We start from the raw sequence: 21,594 nt of genomic DNA, 5'->3' as shown, positions 1-21,594 counted from the left end.
GAATCTCCCGGGCTTAAGAAGGAGTTCGGGTTAACGTCTGCCACCTCTGGAATGACTTCCTCCATGTCTCCCTCGTTTCCACATGTCCCCACTTGTCAGCCTCTGTCGCCAGGCACCAAGGCTGCGGGAGTGATGGGGTCCAAGCCGCCTGGCACGTGGCCAGCAGGAGGGTCCCGCAGATAAACAACATTCGATGATCTACTTGGATAAAGTCAAGGTTCATTCAAACTGAGGTTTGTCAAAAGTGCAGGCGAGATGAATCCAGAGGCCGGTATTCTCATATCTACAAGCCCCATGCAACACACAGAGCCTCCCTGGTTTCCCTCAGAGATGCAAAGTTCACGGGCGTCAGAGAACATAACACGTCGGAGAGGAAGGAAGATGATGGGGATGTTTTCTTGGCTTCTTCCCTTCCTCTCCTCAAAGAGAGCCTGGGAAATGATGCCTTAGCCAGTGCAAACAATGCGGGTAGTTGGACCAAAGTCCACTGGCTGGAGGTGCAGAGGAAAGGGCGTCCAAGAAGACGGCGCCCCCAGATGACAGCACAAAAACCACACCCGGCAGCTCACACATCCCAAGCGCCTCTTAGAGGCCAGGCTGGGTGCCTCGATGGATGGTCTCCTTTGGTGTCAATGCTCACAGAAACCAAAGCTTGGAGGCTTCAAGTCACGTGCCCCAAGGGTCACAGTTAACAAGTGGCAGGTGGTGGCGGAGCCCTCTGGCTGGCTGCCTCCAGGCCTCAGGCCCTGGAAGAGTCAATAAATACCAAGGACCTGCAACCGAGGTCAGGGGCCAGTGGGGGCTAAATGCAGGACCTGGGAAGGGAAGAGAAGGGCGGTCAGGACCTCGGGTGTTTATAGGTGTCCAGAGGGTCGTGGCCAGCCAGCCCTGCTCTGGCTGATTTAAGCCCTCGCAATAAACGAAACTTGCCACTGCCCTGATAGCCTTTAGACTTTGACAAAACCCCGGAGCATCTTTTAAATGGCTGCTTGGCCCCAAGGCTAAAGAGGAAAGAGGCCATTGATGGAGGGGGGTGGGGGTCAGGCTTGCTGTATCAAAAGGCCTGAGGCAGAGACGGAGCCCAGCAGGAGGGCCTAGCCTGTGGGCTCGGAAACCACACAGATGCGCCAAGTGCCATCCTGCCTCGGGCCTGCCTCTGCATCTGCATCTGTAAAGTGGGGCTCATGATGGCATCAAGTGAACTGTGCACGTAAAGCACTTGGCACGGGCCTGGCCAGGGGAAGGTCTCGGAGCAGTAACATCTCTGGGTTGGACGGGGCTTTGCCATCTGCTTCTCTAGATGAATGGTTCTCAGACTTGGCTGTGCCTGGGGTCCTCTGAGGAGAGGTATAAAATGCAGATTCCAGGGCCCCACCCAGGACCCCAATCCAGTGGGTCTGGGGTAGCCACCAAGCCTGCGTTTTCAACAAGCAGCTCCCCAGCTCCCTGGGTCAATGTCAATTCCTCCTACACAGATATGTTTAAAGCACACATTCCCCAAGGCTGGCTGTGCCCTTTCATACATTTGCCATAAAGCAGGTTGGGGCTTCATAAAGAAACGTCCTATTGGAGGCAAGCTGTCGTCTGTTAAACAGCCCTAAGGATTATGAACGTCTGTCTCAATCTGCTCAGACTACTCTCACAAAATACCATAGGCTGGGTGGCTTAAACAACGGATATTTATTTCTGGAGGCTGGCAGTTGGAAATCAAGGTGCCAGCATGGTCAGGATGTGATGAGGCTCTCTTCCTGGCTTACAGATGGCCACCTTCTCACTGTGACCTCACCAGGCAGAGAGAGGGAAAGCAAGCTCTCTGGTGTCTCTTCCTAAAATGGCGCTAATCCCATCATGGGGGCCCCACCCTCATGACCTCATCCAAGCCTAACTACTCTCAAAGGCCCCACCTCCAAATACCATCACACTGCGGGGTAGGGCTTCACATGTGCATTTTAGAGGGACACGATTCAGTCCACAGCAGCTTCTTTCTCAAGTTCAGTCCAAGTCTGCCTCCTCTCTCTCCTTCTACCTTCCGCCTCAGGGTTGTGTTTCTCCCTCTGGAGCCCCATGGAACCACGTGCTTCCCCTTCTGAGTGACAGCCCTGCAAATACCTGAGGTCAGACACTGTTTTGTCATCAATGTCCAGATTCTGGACATCCTTGGGGCAGCGTCCTGAATGTCGATAGGGGGGACCCTGTGTTGCAGGGACAGTGGATTGCCCAGATGCTGTGACCTCTGCCACCCGGTATGCATTCTCTACCTTTGTCCACAGTCACAGAAGATTCGTCAACTTGAACTGCCTTTCTACATATTTTTGAACGAAGTTGTGGGTACAAATATTGCAGAAAATAAAACCCCTCTTCTATTGATACTTAGAGATTTAGCTGAGCAAAGGAGATGGAGAGGATCTTTAAGGATGCTTGAATCTCAGAGGCGTTTCTCAGGGCTCTGTTGCCCTATCCCAGGTTCCTAAACCATCCATCCATCCATCCACCCAGGATTTGTTGAATGTCCACAGGGCGCCCCTAACAGTCGAGTAAGGTCCCCTGTCTGTTGGCATTTCCCTGGAACAGTGCCTGGAATGTGGCATCAGCATCTTTGCTGTCTAGTTGAGGACACCTAACTCTAACATTCCTGTCTGTGACTTGACAGGGTCAGCCTCGTCAACCACAGAAAGAGTCTGCTCCTTCTTAAAAGATACTGGAAAAAAATTCTTCCTGCTCATTATTCTAATAAGAGAAAAGGGAAAGACAACACCAAGCCCCACCACAGTGTACCCCACCCCAATGGGCCATGGACATGGCACAGCCGAGTATGTCCTCGGCTTCCCTGGCAGCAACATAGGAGTTGTTCAACAGCCAAAATGAATAAGCGATAAGGCACTGACGGGCACTGCACGGACGGCTCAGCAAAGGACTTAATTTGCAGCCGAGCACAAAATCAAAGACTCTGTCAGCCGAGGAACCGTGCGCCTGGATAACCAACCACCTTGTGCTACCTGGGAAAGCACTGTCAGGTAAATTTCCAGAGAAAGTAATTAAGGAATCCCCATTGTCTAAATTCAGCAGCAAAATTTGAAAAACTCTGGAATTTGATGCTCGCCAGGGATCCGGTGTCTCCTCCCAGCTTGATCCTTCATCACAATGAACAGCAGAAGTTTATGACGAGATCGGCTGGTGCGTCTCCCCCTCGCTCTGTGGAAGGTGCGCTCCCGCAGGCATTGTCTTGACGGGGAAGCAGTAGGCAGCAAATGAGATCGCCGCTTGTGGGACGGGGCTGAGATTAATATACAAATATATAGCCCTCTCTGAGATCTGGCAGGCGCCAATTAATATTTATCAAGTACCCACAGCCAGCACGATACTGCGTATCAACATGGAGAACATACAGTCCGCGGCGTCGGGGAGCCTACCCTCTGACTCAAAAGCTACAAGCAGATAGATGCTCCATGTGCTCGGAGGCCCCCGCCCGGATCGGGAGTTTGGGTTGATATTTACAGCCCGTGGCCTCCTCTTTCTGAGACGATGAGGAATTCTCAAGCAGGCATCCTCCTCACTGTGGCCTCCATGGGGTGAGCACCCAAGCCTCTGGGGCCCACCCCATTCACAAAGGTTCTCCATCAACACATCTCCTTCCCTAACCCCCTCCTTAGCTCTTCCTTGAGTTTAAAATAAGAGAAGGCCATTAAAGTAAAAGAAGTCCTGCTGTCCGTTGAAGCTTAGAGTCCAGCGTGACCATCCATATCCTGCTATTTCTAAGTGGGGCGAGCTGGCGAAGCATCCCGCTGGAGTCGCCCACTGCCCCCTCGCAGGCTGAGCCCCTCCAGCCGAAAGCCTCTGGGCCACCCCCCAGAAGAACAGTGCCAGCCGGTGCCCATCATCTGGGCTCTGAAAAGGAAAGGGGAGACCTCCCCCCCACCTTCCTGGCAGCTCCGCTTGTCACGGTGCTTGCTGACAACCCCATTGAAAACAGCCCTCGCTGCCTCGCTGTGAAGCCTCCTCCTGTCTCCCATTCACTCCTTCCTCAGACGGTTTTTGAAAGCCGAAAAGTCTGGAAAAACACACGCTCCCCCCAGCCCACCCCCCGGGCCCGTCACCGAGGGAGAAGTGGCGGCAGCTTGGGTGAGCAGGCCTGCCGAGCATCCTCACCTGGCCCCATGGTGCACCGCCTCCAATTAAATCAAAATGGTTTGTTTTTAATGGTCTTTTACACTGACAAGTGGGCGATCATTTTGGGCCCACGAGCTGTCAGGGAACTGAGGCAAATCCTCGGTTGATAATGCCCAATGCTTCCAATTAGGAGCTGAGGCCGCTCCTGGCGCACTAACGATTCCCCAGCCGCCCCCCAGGCCCCTTTGGCGCTGGCTGTTTCTTCTTCCTTCTCCACTGCAAATTACTGACACAAAACGGAAGGCCCCGCGTCTCCTCCGCCACGCCAGGCCCGGGCCCTGTTGGGCTTAATGAGCCGATGGAAGTTTCGTGGCTCCGGCGCTAAATTCTTTTCTTGTTTGACAGCTGCTCGGCTAAGGCGAGTGTTGACCTTATAAAAGATTTAGTGTTTCTCATTATTTTCTGTCAAGCTTCACAAGTGATGGCTGTGCGGTTATCATTTGCATCCTGGGGTGCGTGTGTGTGTGTGTGTGTGTGTCGGACGGGGCTCTGAAGTGGAGACGGGGAAACGGGAAGGGGTCTTTCTCTCCCTTCGTTGCATTTGGGTCCCGCACACCAGCTACTGGCTTGACATCCTTCTCGGGCTGAGGTGTTTCAAAGAGAAGGCAGGATGCAAAGCACGGAGGACGGATGGTTCGATGGCTTCGGGGCCTCCCAGATGGAACTCTGGTGGAGGCACCTCGAGGCTGATGGACTCCCAGAACCTGGGGGCGACAGCCCAGCCAGGGACGGACGTGCTGGGCAAAAGGGTGGGCTGAGGTAGACGTGGTCCTGAGGACGGTTTTAAGGCTACACTCAAGACCTCATCACAGGGAACTCACTCTTTTCTTACAGGCCCCATTGAAAGCCATCGCCAGCAAGGCTTTTCTCTCTGCTCTGCATCCTAAATGAGGATTTAATGTCTTTAAAAAAGCAGAACCAATTTTTTCTAAGTGGCACATATTATTGTCCCCTGTGGGATGACTATGGGAGCATGTGTTAGTCTTTATTTGGCTCCTGCACCCACGCCAACTGGGGGCCGCTCTATAAATAACAAGACTCCAGGGAGTCCACGCTGGCGGCTCCATCTCCCCTCTTTCATTCCCTGTGTTCTCCCCTCACTCTAACCTACCCACTGGTCTTCCCAGGTGAGGGTGCCCGAGGTTGCCTGAAGAGGGAGAGAGACAGTAAAGGGCAGGTGAACGCATGTTTGTCTTCTCCCAGGGGTTCTGAGTCTTTGTTCCTCCTTGTTACCGTGGGAGACTCTGTTTGGATCCTCTTAGAGCAAATACACGGCACCCTCTCCCTTCCACGCCCATGGCAGATCTTGCTAATCAATCACCGCACACTTTTTCATGAGCCTAGATTCAGCCTGAGAATATTATTTTTTTAAATTTATTATTTATTTATTTAATTTATTTTTGGCTGCGTCGGGTCTTAGTTGCAGCACGCGGACTCTCTAGTTGAGGCGCGCGAGCTCAGTAGTTGTGGTGCGTGGGCTTAGTTGCCCTGCGGCATGTGGACTCCTGGTTCCCTGACCAGGGATCGAACCCACGTCCCCTGCATTGGAAGGCGGATTCTTTACCACTGGACCGCCAGGGAGGTTCCCTGAGAATATCTGATGACAGAACGTGGGCATCAGCCACCATCACGGGAAGTGCCGCCTACTTGCCATCCCTGCCTTAGAGGGGCCATTTAAATAAACTGCTAAGGATCCTAAAAGTCCTTGCCTTTTTTATGCTACACCAAGATGATTTTTATATAAAAGGAAATAAAATATCATCCACCAAAGGAAACTAGATACATTGGACTTCACCAAAATGAAAACCTTCGGTGCTTCAAATGATGCTATCAAGAAAGTGAAAAGACAACCCTCAGAAGAGGAGAAAGTATTTGCAAATCAAATATCCCATAAGGGACTTGCCTCTATGAATGTAAATATTACTCTTACAACTCAGTAATGAAAAGATAACCCACATTTTTAAACGGTCAAAGGACATGAGTAGATATTTCTCCAAAGAAGATATACACAAATCATCAATACACACATGGAAGATGCCCAAAGTCATCAGTCATTAGGGGGATGCAAATCAAAACCTCAGTGAGATACTGCTTCGCACCCAAGAACTAGGATGGCTGTAATAAGAAAAGACAATAACGAGTGTTTGCAAGGACACAGAAATCAGAACGCTAATACATTGCTGGTGAGAATTTAAAAATTGTGCAGCCACTTTGGAAAACACTGTGACAGTTCCCCAAAAGGCTAAACACAGTTTCCATGTGACCCAGCAATTCTGCTCTTAGGTGTATACTCAAGAGAAATGAAAACACACATCCATGCAAAAACCTGTACATGAATGCCCCTAGCATCATTATTCATAATAGCCAAAAAGGGGAAATAACCCAAATGTCCATCAACTGATGAATGGATAAACAAAATGTGGTAGATTGTACAATAGAATATTACTCAGCAATAAAAAGGAATTAAATAGTGAAACATGCTACAGCATGGATGGACCCTGAGGATGTGTTATGTTGAGTGAAAGAAGTCAGTCACCAAAGGCCATGCACTGTATGATTTCATCATTAGAAAATGTCCAGAATAGGGAAATCCATAGAGATAAAAAGTAGAATAATTGTTGCCAGGGGCCAGGAGGAGGGAAATGGGGAGTGATTCCAAAGGGTACAAGGTTTCTTTGGGGGATTATGAAAATATTCTAAACTTAGAGTATGCCGGTGGTTACACAACCCTATGAATATACTAAAAATCATTGATTTATGCACTTTGTTTTTTGGAAGAAAAATTTTTTCTTTTTTTTTTTTAATTTTAACTTAATATTTATTTTATATTGGAGTATACTTGATTTACAATGTTCTGTTAGTCTCGGGTGTACAGCAAAGATTTATACACTTTAAAAGGGTAAATTTTATCTCAGTAGAGCTGTTTAAAAAAAAAAAAACTTGAAAAAAAAATAGCCCACCTGAGTCAGACGAGTACTCCCAGATTCTGTCTTTAGAGCCTTGAACAGGGTGATAACTGGGCACCAAGAAATAGCCTCAGATGGTGAGGGAGGGTCTTGTGTGGCCCCAGCCTCCCCAGTGAGCTATTATGACTCTCGCTTACCTGCAGCCCACTAAACTTAGACACTGAAGAAGCAGAGGTGGGCACCAACCTGGAGTTTTTTGGAAAAGTCAAACACCCCGCCTTGGTATTACCCTGTTATTTATCTACCAGCACCTGGCAAGCAGATTCATTGTTCAGTTTTGATCTCAACTGCTGCTGACTAGCCTTAGCTAATCCTTGGGAATGATCTAGAGATATTGTTTGGCTTCTTGAAATAGCAAAACGATTCTTATGTTCAAAGACATGCATGACTCTCTTTTCTTCTGCCGCAGTAAGCCTCAAGAACTCCACAGTCAGTGGAGCAGAAACCTGGTTCCCAGGTCTGGCTTTGCCGCTTGGTAGCTGGGTCTCCTTGAGCCAGTGTCTTAACCATCCTGAGAATCAGTTTCCTCTCTTGTCAAGTGAGGCTGGTACCCCCAGCCCTCACCTGGGGGCCATCACTCTTCCCCCTTCACCTGACACGGTACCCCGAGGTCCCACATTAGACCTTGTGGGCAGGCAGGATGTTTGTTTTTCTAAGCCCGGGTTTGGATGTTCTTTGAAAACACAGCATGTGTCAGCAGGGCGGGTCAGGCCCTGTGTCCTTGCTCCATCTATTTTTGGACCACAGGGAAATTGGAGCCGGTAGCAGAATAACAATTTAGGGGACCAGATGTCTCAGGAGAGACTGCCACCCTCGTTAATTACTTACACGACAGACCTGCTACATCAGAGCCCAGGACCCACCGTGCCCGCCGACATCCTGCATGGATTTGTGTTCTACAGGGCCTCTGACCTCCAGCTGCCCGAGCTTGGCAGAAATTACTGACCTGGGACTGATCCATAATTTTCAAGTACCTCTCATTAGAGGAGACAGCCCCTCAATCTTTTAAAGCAAAATCTCTCCCAGTCACCTGAGCGGTTGTCACTTAAAAAAAACTAAACTAAAATCTCTATAGCTGTCATTTTTTTTTTTTTTTAGCTCTTTGGGAGATTTTTTTTTTTTTAAATCTTGCTATTTTTTCCTCAGATCGTACCTTTTTGCCTTCTCGGCCCCCAGACTTGGCACTGGAGGGCTTGGTGTCCAGTTGGGGGACCATTGTGAGGCTCATGAGAGAGGTCTGGATAGCAGCTGGCCCGGCTGCCCCTTTTAGGAGGAGGTGTCGGGAGGATCTTGGGAAAGCTGCTCAGTTTGTGAACCTGACCGGTGGGTGGGTTCCTCCCGCTGTGGGGCACAAGCCAAAGTCACACACCGCTGGTGGTGACACTCCTTTTGGCAGCAAAACTCCGGATTCAAATGGAATCAAACACAAAATCTCCAACAAACTGCTCTCATAAAACAGGAACTGCTTCTAAATTGCAGGTGTGTGGAGGGAGAGACCTCTGGCCCTGTGTCGCTTCTCCAAAACGCAGTTTGAAAATCACCTCTTGTGTTTTCATCTTAAAAAGACAAAAAGGCAGGGCTTCCCTGGTGGCGCAGTGGTTGAGAGTCCGCCTGCCGATGCAGGGGACACGGGTTCGTGCCCCGGTCCGGGAAGATCCCACATGCCACGGAGCAGCTGGGCCCGTGAGCCATGGCCGCTGAGCCTGCACGTCCGGAGCCTGTGCTCCGCAACGGGAGAGGCCACAACAGTGAGAGGCCACGTACCGCAAAAAAAAAAAAAGGCAATACTCCCTTACAGATAAAACAGAAGCACCCTCTGCTTCCCTGTTCTCACCCCCTCCCTCCCAGAGGCAATGCCAGGCATAACTTCCGGGCACATTCTTTCCTCCCATTTCTTTCCGTTTAACTAGATTCATGCACAGGCTTGAACAACACAGGGGATCGTTTTGTAGGTTTTACGTTTTTCATGTAAATGGCATCATACTTACGTTCCATCTGTAAAGGAAACTTTTTCCCATGCAGCATTGTGTTTTTGGCTCAGCTGGGCCTGGAGCAGCACTGTTCCACAGAACTTTCTGTGATCATGGGCGTGTTCTGCAGCTGCCCTGCTCAATGCAGTAGCCCACGTGGGCACACGGGCTTATGAAGCCCCTGGAATGCGGTTTGCATGACAGAGCGACGGAATTTTTCATTTTATTTCATTTTCGTTGGACAGGCCCTCTCTGGAGTGGTCATTTTAACGGATGCCGATGATTCCACTGCGTGAATTCACCACCTTCGGTATATCCAGTCCCCACGGATGGGCATGCGGTTGTTTCCAGGATTTTGTATCGTGTTATAATGAGGATTCTTGTACACATTGCTTGGTGGACCTTTTTGAAGGTCTCTCCGGGGCATATACCTAAACATGGACTCGTGGGTTCATAGGCTCCAGCCTTTCTAGCTAAAGCCAAATCTCTCTCCAAGTGGTTGTACCAATGAGCACCGTCACTGGCAGTGTATGAAAGTTCCCATTTCTACTGTCGGACCTATGACTATTAGTACCAATCTGATGGGCGAGAAACGGTATTTCTTGCTTTGTTCCCTGATTACGTACTTTAGGTTGAGCCCCTTTCCGTGTTTGCTGGCCTTCAGATTTCCCCTCCGTGACCTGCCCTGTTCATCCCTTCTGCCTGTTTTTTTTTTTTGTCACCGTGGGACTGCAGCACCACTTTCACCCTCACCTCATCCCCACCTTATCCTTCAAGTATCTGCTTGTATGTTATTTCCTCGGGAAGTCTCCTCTGGCCCCAAAGTCTGAGTTTTTGATTCTCTGTATTATAAGCTCTTACAGAATCTGGTACTTCTTTTAATAGTTAGCACAACTGGACTTCCCTGGCTGTCTAGTGGTTAAGACTCAGTGCTTCCACTGCAGGGGGTGAGGGTTCAATCCCTGGTTGGGGAACTAAGATCCCACACAGCCAAAAAAATAAATAAATAGTTAGCACAACTATAAGCGAATAATTAGTTGTGTGCTCATATTTTTATTACTAGTTTCCTGGCTCTATGACAGGAGAGGCTTTCTAAATTCTCCCTGAATCATGGTACCTAGTGTAGAGTCTGGCACACAGTGGGTACTCAGTAAGTATTCAATAAGTGAAATAATGAGCACATAGATGCAAGGGCAAGGGTCACACCTTATCCCCTAACCCAGAGCACATGGGCACCTTCTCTGTAGCGGCACCAGTTTAGTCCACGTAGCGATTTTCTGTCAAAATGGATCAGACTTTTCAAACAAGCATAAAAACTCAACAAATACCAAACGGTCTGATTCACACAGATCACTTTGGCACCAAAGAAATTAAATTAGAAATCGGTCAAAACATGACTAACAAAATTGCCTGGAAATTGAAAACCATATTTATAAATAACTTCAGGACCAAAGAAGAAATCCAAACAGAAATTTGATAGAGATTAGATGAAAAGAGAAGCGAACAAAAATAAAGGTAACTCAAAACTTGTGAGATGAGATAAAAGAAAATGTAGAGGGAAACACAGCTGCCAATGCTATGTTGTATAAATGTTAATACTAGAGGGAAAAAAAAAGAAAGATTAAAAGGTAATTATAGCTAAGCAGACAACTCTAGATGCTAGAAAAAGAACAACAGAGAAACTTCAAAGAAGGAAGCCATGAAGTCAAGAGCAAAATTAATGAAATGTCAAAGGCACAATTAAGGGTATCAATCAGATGAAAAGTTGTCTCGTTTTAAGTAGATCAGAAAAGCACAGATGCTTTCAAATGAATTGGGAAATGGGATCCAGGAATCTAGATCCCCTGGGGGCGGAGTGGGGCCCACAGTGGGCAGGGCGTGGACCTCAGGAAAAGGCGATGCTAGTGTCAGCTCTGCCCAGGACCACGGAGACCCTGGGAGAATCGCTTCCCACCTTTGGGTCTTGGGTTTTCCATCTGTATCATGGGAGAGTTGGATTCAGTGATCTCCGAGGTCTCTTCCAACCCCAGGTTTCTGGGAATCTTTTATTCCAGTCTGGTTGCAGAGAGGCAAAGAGTGTTATCCAGGGATTACAATTACGATCCTAGGACCAGTGTTGAATGCAAATCTTTTTTAAGATCTGCCAGTTGCCCACCTCCTCCCTTTCCTCATCTTTGTCCCCCAGTCACACTGACTGGCTTTCATTCCCTCCCATTTGCCCAAATCTGCTCAGGGTTTGGGCTGTTCCCTCCCATCTAGGACATTTTTGCCTTCCTCTTCCCCTGCATAGCTCTCTCATCCTCTCTAGAAAGAACTTCCTGCCCCCCAGATGGCGTTAGAATTCCCCAGTCCACAGTCCTATTAAATTGCCATTAAACAATTACACGTCTAATGTGTTCAGCGGCCACCTCCCAGGCCATCTTGCAGGGTCCATGTGGGTCTGCCTTATTCACCAGTGTATCCCCAGGGTGTACTGTGCAGCGCGGACGCCCGGTCTGCACTTACTTGGGCAATGTATTGAGAGGCTCCCCCTTCAAATAGGACCAGCACCTTCGCCAACCCGCCCGTCCTGCTCCCAGGGCTGCTGGTGGGCCAGTGGCGCTCGTCTCTTATTTACCTGCATTGACCTAAGAGCGACTCAGCTCCATTCAGCAGAGCTGTCTCCTGCCAAAGCCGTTACAATTTCTTAGCTCCAGGCGGAGACAGACTGCAGATGGCTTAATTTAGAAGCATCTCAGAAGGAATTCTTTGCTCCACAGCTCTTCATCCTTTGACTCCGGGGGTCCACAGGGTCGTGACCACAAGCGCTTGAGGCCTGACCTGTAATTAGGACCCTCATCTCTGGCTGAGCCGCTATTTTAGGAGGAGAGAGCATGCGTGCGTGCGTGTGCGCGTGCGTGCGTGCGTGCAGGATGGGAGCCACATGTTCCCAGCAGTGCCTTTCACTTGCCTCATTTCCTGAGCATTTATTGAGAGTGGAGATTATCGGTAAAGATCTGGGGCCAGGACTCCCAGATCTGGGGCTCTGGGTCTCTGAGACCTGGGGCAAGTGACTTAACCTTTTGGGGCCCCTGTTTCCCCATCTGTAAAATGGAGACAACGTCTGGGTACTCTGAGGCTTGTGTGAAATAAGTGCACTGCACCTGACAAACGGCAGGTCTGTCACTGTATCAGCCTGAGGGTCCCAGCCACCAGCCTCCGGAACAAATGCTGCAGAGGGGCGCCTGCTTCTTGGCATTCTGAAAGCTGGAGCGCCCCTCTCCGTGGACTCCCATGCTCTGCTTGGGGCTCTGGGGATTTCATGGGTACAGAATAGGCTCCCTTTCCCTTCTCTTTATAAAGAACAACCTCAGGAGGGCAGGGGTGAAGCTCCTGCTTGAGTAAGCTCTCAGGAGAGTCGGCCAGCCCCAGCAACTAAGCATCTCCTTCGGTTTTCACCTCCAGACCCACGCACGACCCCTCTCCTCCTTCTGCTGACACCATTTCCCCTGCCGTACCTCCCTTCCACCTCCCTCATCCCAATCCTTTCAGGCCCACCTGGCCTGAGAAGCCCTCCTTGACCACCTGAGGCCAGGTGAGTTCCGCCCTCCTCCTTCCTTCACTCTCTCATTCATTCATTCACTCATTTGTTCACTCTTCCAACTTTGTTTCAACACTTCCTGAATGCCAGGTCCCATGTCAGGCACTGGGCGTCCTCAGGGAACAGGGCAGGTGCAGACCCCACCTCTTAGGGCTCTGGGGCTGGACACTCACCTAAGCTTCCCTGGATCCACCCCAGGGATGACTTAAGTCTGCAAGAGTCCAGCAGGAATGGGACTCCATTGACATCGGGGACCACATACGACACGCTGGCCTTCCCCATGTCAGCCCAGTGCTGCTGAGAACATAGTAGGTGTCAGAACGTGTGTGGTCAGTCACTGGGGTGAACCTCCTATGCCCAAAACACCCCTTTGGAAAACCAGGGGAAAATGGAACTGGGAATGCCAAAGTACAAAGGGTGTGGCGCTTCACCATCCCTGGCACATAGGTGCTGAATAAATACTTTTTTAGATGGATGGATGAATGAATATCTCTTCCTTGACAAAGTTTCTAAGTAAAAGGAGATTGCAAAAAAGAAAATATTTCCTAGGGTTCGCTTTTATTTGTGTGCTGGTTTTAACCTGATTACCTCTAAGCTGAGCAGGCCCTACGGCCTGGATCCTCCACCTACTCAGGAGATGAGAGTGAGTTCTGAGCCTGCTGCCATCAGCACCACCCACCAGCAGGATCACCCACCATCAGCATCAAATCAACACCACCCACCACCCACCATCAGCATCACCCACCAACAGCATCACCCACAATCAGCACCACCCACCATCAGCACCACCCACCATCAGCACCAAATCAACACCACCCACCACCCATCATCAGCATCACCCACCATCAGCATCACCCACCATCAGCACCACCCACCATCAGCACCAAATCAACACCACCCACCACCCACCATCAGCATCATCCACCATCAGCACCACCCACCATCAGCACCAAGTCAACACCACCCACCACCCACCATCAATACCACCCAACATCAACACCACCCAGCATTCCTGCATGCTGAACTACTCAGGGAACGGCTTGAGGGCTGCATTTGTTTCCCAAGGCTGCCATAACAAACTACCAAACACATAGTGGTTTAAAGAATAGAAATTTATTCTCCAACAGCTCTGGAGGCCAGAACTCCAAAATCAAGGTGTCAGCAGGGTCGCACTGCCACTGAAGGTTCTAGGGGAGAAGGCTTTCTTGCCTTTTCCAGCTACTGGTGGCTCCTGGCATTCCCAAGCTCTGGCTGCATCACTCCAACCTACGGCTCTGTCTTCAGGTGGACTTCTCCTCTGTCTGTGTCTTCTGTCTCTTACAAGGATGCCTGTCATTGGATTTAGAGCCCACCTGAATATTCAGGATATTCTCATCACAGGACCCTTAATTACATCTACAGAGACCCTCTTTACAAATAAGGTCACATTCACAGGTTCCGGGGTTAGAATGTGGATGTATCTGTTGGGGGGAGGTCACCATTCAACCCTTTACAAGAGCCACAGAGGGGCATGTAGAGTTGCAGAGATGTGGACTTGCAGAGCTGTGCTTCCCTGTTAAGAACGACTGGTGACCGGGCCCTAGGGACAGAACTATTGCCACTCTGAACACTACCGATGACCACGGAGGTCTAAGAGGCCCAGGCGGCTGGGCATCCAAATCAGCCGAGGTACCCAGGAGGCGTTACTGAGCATCTCTAGCTGCTTTCTGGGAAGCACGGTGTCAGGAAAATCACGTCACTGTGTAAAAGTTCCCACCCCTTGCTGGAAGGGATACAAGATGTACTTTGGAAAAGGCCTTTTGTTTATGGCTACTTTCCTCCTGCACAGTGTATTGGAACTTCTCTCTTCTCAATAACTTCTGTGAGGCCACTTGGCAATTTTTCTGAAACTGGAGATTGAGCTGAGAACAAGATCGTGGTATGATTGATTGAAATGAGCTGACACCAGGCATTGAGCCTGGGTCTGGGTGGGGCTTCGGTGACTGTAGGAAGGGCCTGCCCGGGTGGACTCAGAGCTTCGGGATTGGGCTCAGGCCCTACCCGGGTGACAAGAGCCCCGAATGATCCTGACGTATATCCCAGAAACCCGAAACCTGAGGCTGGAGCTGGGATGGCTCCCAGAAATGCCGCCACACTTACAAAGCGTCCATGAATCTCCTGCGCTGTTTGTACGTTAGGACTTGTGGGTACTTATTTTCCCAGAGGAGAGGGTCATGGCTTTCTGCAGGGTCTCCAGAGTCTCCACACCCCCCAGAGAGTGAAGGATGCAGTTTTATGTCCCGGAATAACTAACCCAATCTACTTATCACCATTTGATTTTTTTATGGGTTTCTAATAAGCATTTGCAGCCCCCAACCCCCTTTTCACCCCATGAGTGAGGTGCAGGGAGTCCCCCCACTCCCCTGACACAGCATGAGGGGCAGCCAAGGCAGAATATTCTAGAAGGAATCTAGAACTTAGTGCCCAGGAGTTAGTGAGTGGGGAGTGGGTGCTAAAGCAGATTTTCTCTGCCACTGATTCCCTCTGGGGCCAACCCTGGGCAAACTCTGCTCCGGGCCTCGGTTCCCTCGCCTGTAAACTGAACATGGTTAAGTTGGATTCTGTTGTGGCCCCCTGTGACCTGATGTGCCTGATCTCCCCTGACGGCAAGCATGGCCCCCTGGACCTGAGGTTTGGGTCTCACTGACCCTAAGCCGTGGCCCAGACCTTGGACTGGGGGGGTCTGATGGGGTCCGGAGGGAGGCAGCAGATGCAGGACCCAGGGAACCAGGAGGCCACGTCAGGTCTGCACCTGCGTTTTCTGCTGTCAGGAAGCCACTTTGGGCCACAAGCTCTGGTTAAGGGTCATGACTTCCCCCCAGGCCCCTGTGCTCCCCCAAGGGGGGCCAGAGTGTGGGACACCGAGCACAGAGACGTTCCCTACAAGTTCCTCCTGGCCTTCCCTCTACTTCCTTTTAATATCTTATCCTCTCCCAGTTTTTCTCTTCTCTCACCTTTCGTCACGGGAAGGCTGCCTGCAGCTCTGTGGTCTCAGCTAACGGCGTCCCCTGTGGTGGTGAGGGCACCCCCGGCCTGGTCCTGCACCAGAGCCTGTGGCCATCCTGGCCAGGGGTCCTGCCTTATCTCGAAGTCACGGCAGAGCCTTCAGCTGCTCCTGAGGACCCTCATCTGGGCCACCATGTCGCCTTGGGGACTTGAGCTGTGGGGCGCTCCAAGGCCAGCACGCATGTGGCCCCCTTAGCCTGGGAAACCCTGCTCATCCTACGAGCCTCCCCTTGTTCCCCAGAGAGGCTCCTGACTCCGGAGACGGTTAAACCCACCTACCTGTGCTACTGACGCCCCCATCACTGCACTGATTTCCATGAAACAGCTGTGTAACCGTCGCCCACGTCTGCTCCCACTCCCCGGGGAAGAGAGAGTCCCTCTCATTCATCGCGGTACCCCAGTGCCTGGCACAGAGCTGTGCTCAGTTAATATGTGTGGCCTGAACGAGTGAGGGAATGCATGAATGAATGAATGAATGAACAGATGCATAAATAAACAAGCAAGCCTGAACCCTTTCTACCCCGTGCCTCCCTTAGTTATCCTAAAAGAGAAATGCCATCTTACGGGAATTCTCTGGCATTTGGAGGTGGTGTCACAGACCCAGGAGACAGGAGAGGTTTCTGCTCACCACCATTTCTTGAGAGGCAAGGGCAGGCCAAAATACTGACTGCATAAAATTTTAACGACAGAGGCCCCCCACTCCTTGGATCTGGCTCTGGTTCTGGCGCAACTGAGTGTTGGCCCCTGGAGTGCGGGGTGGCCTCAGATGGTCCTGTGGTGATGGAGCGCCAGCTGTGCCAGGAAGCCCCCCCTTGGAGAGGGCGGCTTGTGTGGGGTTTTAATGGTGGAGAATCAGCACGTGAAGGATGATGCCGGCTGTGAGGTCCCACTGCACGGTGAACCCAGTCCTCGGCAGGGGATATTTATCATGTACACGTCGTCCCGGCAACGAGCTGGACAAAAGGAAAAACAAGGGCACCGGGCAGCCCTGCTCTCGCATCCCTGTCCCACGTCACCCCTCACTTTACCCCGCAGCACCGGGACAGCACTTTCCCTTCACTTCTTTCCCTCTGACAGCGATTTTTATTATTACTCTAAGACGGAGGTAGGGGGCAGGCCAGGGAAGGGCGGGGCGCCCCCAGGCCGAGTCCCCGAGCACTCATGCCCACTGACCCGCTCTCCCTCTGTCCACAGGTGGGCCCCCATCTCGATACCTTCCCCACCGAGGCCCATCGCCAGAGAGCCTTCAAAGCCCACCGGGAAGAGTGTGCTGTGCGCCAGGGAACCCTGCGGATGGGCAACTACACCCACCCCTAAAGCCTTCTTGACACGGTAGAAAATCCTCCGAAGGACTCACCTTTCTTGCCCCAACTAACATGAGACAGTCCCCCTTGTTCTGCAGGTGCCTCCTCGGCCAGGACCTCAGATTCAGGTCTTAGTTTGATCGTTTTTGGTAAGAGCCCCCTCTTTAGAGTTAGCCACACTCGCTTCCCTTAAGCCCCAGGGACCCTCCACTTAGGGACCGCCCTCCTCCTGCAGGCCCCCCACCCTCTCTTCTCAAGCCCTCACCTGATAAGAGAAACCCAAAATCCAAGGCAGATTTTAGACTCCAGACTAAGGGGCGATTCTGAGGCTCTGCCCTCAAGTGTTAAAAACAACCCATGTATTTGCTGCAGAAAGTGTGACAGTGCCATGCTTTGAAAGTCCTCATTTTATATTCCAAACATGAGTTTTAATTGCTCCTTTTGGGATTCCTGATATCTCTCCATGGCGGTACCATCTCTCTGGGACCTTTGAGGGCAGGAAGAGCCCACGTTCCTTACTCAGAGCGGCCCCCACCTCCTCAGTGCTGGGCCCAGATGGGCTCCTCCACCGGCACTGACCTTGGAAGGTCACCCTGCCCCCTCCCGAAAGAGAGAGACTTCCGGGGCTCAAAGTACCCAGGCTGGGGCACTTTGCACCTCAATCTTTCTGCAGGTCCTTTGGCTTCTCCCCACAGATTAGATACTGATCTGTTTTAAATTAAAAGTGCTATTTGTCATCCTCCTCCTGTGCCTTTATTTGAAAGCTAGTAAACCTATGAGCAGTGTGAGAACAAACCTCAGACTCTTTAAGGGAGATGACCTCCAAGACATCTCGACAGCACCTGTGCAAAGCCCATCACTGACCTTCAGCCCGGATCTCTCCCTAGAATGCCACACTCATTTATCCAGCTGCTCCCCGGATGTCTCCACTCAAGCATCTGGCATTCGTCTCAAACCAACACAGCCAAGACAGAACTCTGGATTTTTTTCCGCCAAACTCGCTTCTCCTTCCATTTTTCCCATCTCAAACTTGAGACCACCCAGATGCTGAAGACGAAAACCGTCACGACTCTGTTTCCTTCACGCTCTCATCCAATCCGTCAACAAGCCCATCGATGTTACTTCCAAAAACACCCTGATTCATCCGTCTCTCCGAGCCCCCGTCATCTCTCTGGAGAACTGCAGTAGGTTCCTGAACCACCTTCCTGCTTCTGCCCACAATCCCTTCTCCACGGCTTGTCACCAGCCCACCCCTTCTTGTCATTTAGATCTTCACTCAAAAGCCAAGTCCCCCACTCAGGGAGTTCTCTGGTGGCCTAGTGGTTAGGATTCCAGGCTTTCACTGCCATGGCTTGGGTTCAATCCCTGGTCGGGGAACTGAGACCCCGCAAACCGTGTGGTGTGGCCGAAAAAGAAAAAGATATGAACAAGTCCCCCACTCGAAAGGCCTCCCTGGAGTAACCCTCAGTTAAACCCACACCAGCCTGTTTTATTCTCCGCAAAGCAATGAGCCCTTGTTTATTGCCTGTCTCCTCTTCTAGAAGGGAAGTGGCATGGGATCAGGGGTCTAAGGGCCCAGGGCCCAGACCTAAGGGCCTGTGGAATGATCTGCTGCCTGAACATCTGCTGTGGCTCCTGAGCCACAGGCTGAGTGCCTGGCGGGGACTATCCATCAGCCTAGGCCGGGAGACACACCGAGTCTGGTGACTACAGATCTGAGTGAGTTTCTTGAGCAGCCTCCCCACTCCCAACACACACACTCACTGCAGCTCCTTAGAAGCTAATTCCATAAAAATGCCACACACATTACCAACCCCCTCAGGAATCTGGTTCAGTGGGGGGCCTTGACAGACCCCACCCCATTCTAAGGGCCTAAAATTCCCCTCCCACCCCACGAACCAGACAAGCATCCCTACTGGTCTTTGTTAAAGCCACCCTGCAGCCTTCTGACCCCCGGGGGAAGCGACCCCGGTGAGGGAGCACGGCTGAGCCTGAGGGACCTGGCCACTGAGCAGGCAGCCATTCAAGGGCATGAAACCCAGCGCCACTAAGTAATTTCTGTGTGACCCCAAGAAAGTGTCCTAACCACTCTGTGCCCCATCTGTGAAACAGGACCCTGACACACCACAGGAGTTTTCATCAAGTGAAATTAGATAATGATTACATTCAAGAATGTGTATACGGCTTCCCTGGTGGCACAGTGGTTGAGAGTCCATCTGCCAGTGCAGGGGACATGGGTTCGAGCCCTGGTCCGGGAGGATCTCACATGCCGCGGAGCAACTAGGCCCGTGCGCCACAACTACTGGGCCTGCACTCTAGAGCCCGCGAGCCACAACTACTGAGGCCAGCGCGCCTAGAGCCCGTTCTCTGCAGCGGAAGAAGCCACCGCAATGAGAGGCATGTGCACAGCAACGAGGAGTGGCCCCTGCTCGCCGCAACTAGAGAAAAGCCCACGCGCAGCAACGAAGACCCAACGCAGTCAAAAAATTAAAAATAATAATAATTAAATAAATAAATTTATTTTAAAAAAAAAAGAATGTGTATAATGTGATTAGCACAGGATCTGGCACTTTTAAGCACTAGATGAATGCGAATTATTATTTTCTTCGTATTAATAAAGCACACTGCAAAGGGACAGCCGGAATTCTGTGAGCAACCGAGGGCAGGATGCTCAAAGCCTTTGTGTCCACATGCATCAAGAAGGTCAAAATATTTGGAACTGAACCCACTCTTTTGTTCTGCAATCCCCAGTGGAAAGGGGCAGGGGGTGACGCATCAGGACACAGAATTTCCTGAAGGACCTGAAGTTAGACTCTATCCACAGAAGAGTGAGCGATTCTGCCATGACAATGAGCAAGATGCCCCACTGCTCAGTGGTCCCTCCAGGCCTGCTTTTCCAAGGACTGGGCCAAGGAGGAGAATATGGACTTGGCCAGAAAAAGCTCCAGGAAATCTCTTTTTGAGATTGCAAATCCAATTGCTTCTTGCCTCAGAAGCAGGCAGGCCGCGTGCTGTGGGACTCGAGGGGGCTGTGACAGATGCCCTGGGAACACACCTGCACCCTCTCCTGGAGTCTCCCCAGCCTCTGTGTACTCCCGGGCCACGCTGGGGGGGCTCTCAGCAGGTTTCCTCCGCTCCTTGTCCTACAGCGCCACCCTCTGGCAGGTCTGAGTATGAGGCCAAGGAGGTGCCTGGCCCTTCCCTCCCTGCCTCCTTCCCTCCCCCAGCTCGGTCCTTCCCTCCTCATTAATTATTTGTGCCTCCACAAAGCCCCAGGTCCGATTCTGGTCTGATTCCGCCTTCGCCGGTATCCTGTCACACCGGCCAAACGCCTGTCCTGGCTCACGCTGACCCTGGCTGGGGGGTCTCCCGGCACAGCTGGAGTCCCTGACTATCCTTCCTGACCCAGGGTAGAGTCCCCAAAGGTTCCAGCCTGCAGGGGCCTTAGGGACCATCTGCTAACCTCCCTCCACCACCATCGTCCCCACTCCACAGATGGAAAAGAGATGTCAAAGGTGGCCTGAGTTCACTCAATAAGCCGGCCCCAGGCCAGTGACCGGTCCACTGTGCATTCCAGGGCCTGTCCCTCCAAACCACTCCTCAATTAAAGATGGGAGGAAATGGGGGGGAGGGCTTAGCTTTCCATCCCAAGTCGTCCTAATCACGTGCCGACAAATGCCACGTGAGCAGGGCTGTCGCCAGAGATACGGCCTTGAGCCCCTGTTTTCGTTCATTTCCCTGCTGGTTGGCGTTTGGGAACATTCTACCTCCTGGTGGGGTTTCTTGGCCAAACCCCACCAGAGATTTAACCAAACAAAGAGGCCCATGTGTACTGTCCTCACGAACCACAAGGAGGCAGCTGGTCTGGACCCTCAGCCGGTCAGCTTGAAATTCTCAGAAGTTCCCTTGGAGGTGGAGGAAGGCAGTGCCCGTGTTGCTGCGCACTTGGCAGGAGTGGGGGACAAGCGTGGGCCTGGGGTGCTGAGACGGAGCCTTTGGAAACAGGACTCACAAAGTTGGGAGGGGCTTGAGGACACGTCTAGTCCTTCCAGAGAAGACAGAGGGATGCAGTTACTTAGCAGCCAAACTAGGACTAGAGCAGAGACCTCTTGGCTGGTAGGTTTCATGCTGAACGCCCACTGACTTCAGTCTATTTCCAGTCTCTTTTTTCTTTTCTTTCTTTTTTTTTGGCCACAAGCCGGGATCTTAGTTCCCCGGCCAGAGATTGAAGCCGGGCCACGGCAGTGAAAGCACCGACTCCTAATCACTAAACAACCAGGGAACTCCCAATGTCCAGATTTTTAAAGTAGAGCCCAAACCTCATCGGTGCTCTCACTGCCACACACTCCCACTCTGATGTAACCAGATAACTAACAATTTTCTCAGCCAGAAGAAAGGAGAGGGGGTTCTGGAGCCTGACATCATGCAGGATTTTTATCAGGGAAGGTAGCACTGAGCCAATGGTGATTGGTGTCTGATCTCTGCCTGGCAGGGGGCTTCTAGAAGCCAGAAGAGAAAGCAAGGCTCATAGGCCACAAATCCAAATCCAGTCCTGGGAGGTC

At 51.3% G+C, this 21,594-nt stretch overlaps 1 protein-coding gene across 1 annotated transcript in view; it reads left to right on the top strand.

Annotated features, from left to right (window-relative positions):
* The window catches only part of CFAP77 (cilia and flagella associated protein 77), a gene marked incomplete at both ends in the record, with an annotated part of 131,694 nt that extends 114,649 nt beyond the window's left edge, over window positions 1–17,045 (top strand). The window contains one exon of the mRNA XM_079707239.1: window positions 16,923–17,045. Coding sequence (XP_079563365.1) covers window positions 16,923–17,045 — 123 coding nt within the window. The remainder of the gene's footprint in view (window positions 1–16,922) is intronic.
* Window positions 17,046–21,594: the final 4,549 nt, after the last annotated feature.

The sequence above is a fragment of the Hyperoodon ampullatus genome (genome assembly GCF_949752795.1).
Source record: "Hyperoodon ampullatus genome assembly, chromosome: 6".
Classification (NCBI taxonomy): domain Eukaryota; kingdom Metazoa; phylum Chordata; class Mammalia; order Artiodactyla; family Ziphiidae; genus Hyperoodon; species Hyperoodon ampullatus.
Note: the sequence above shows the minus strand (reverse complement) of the source record. Positions and strands in the feature narration are given on the sequence as shown.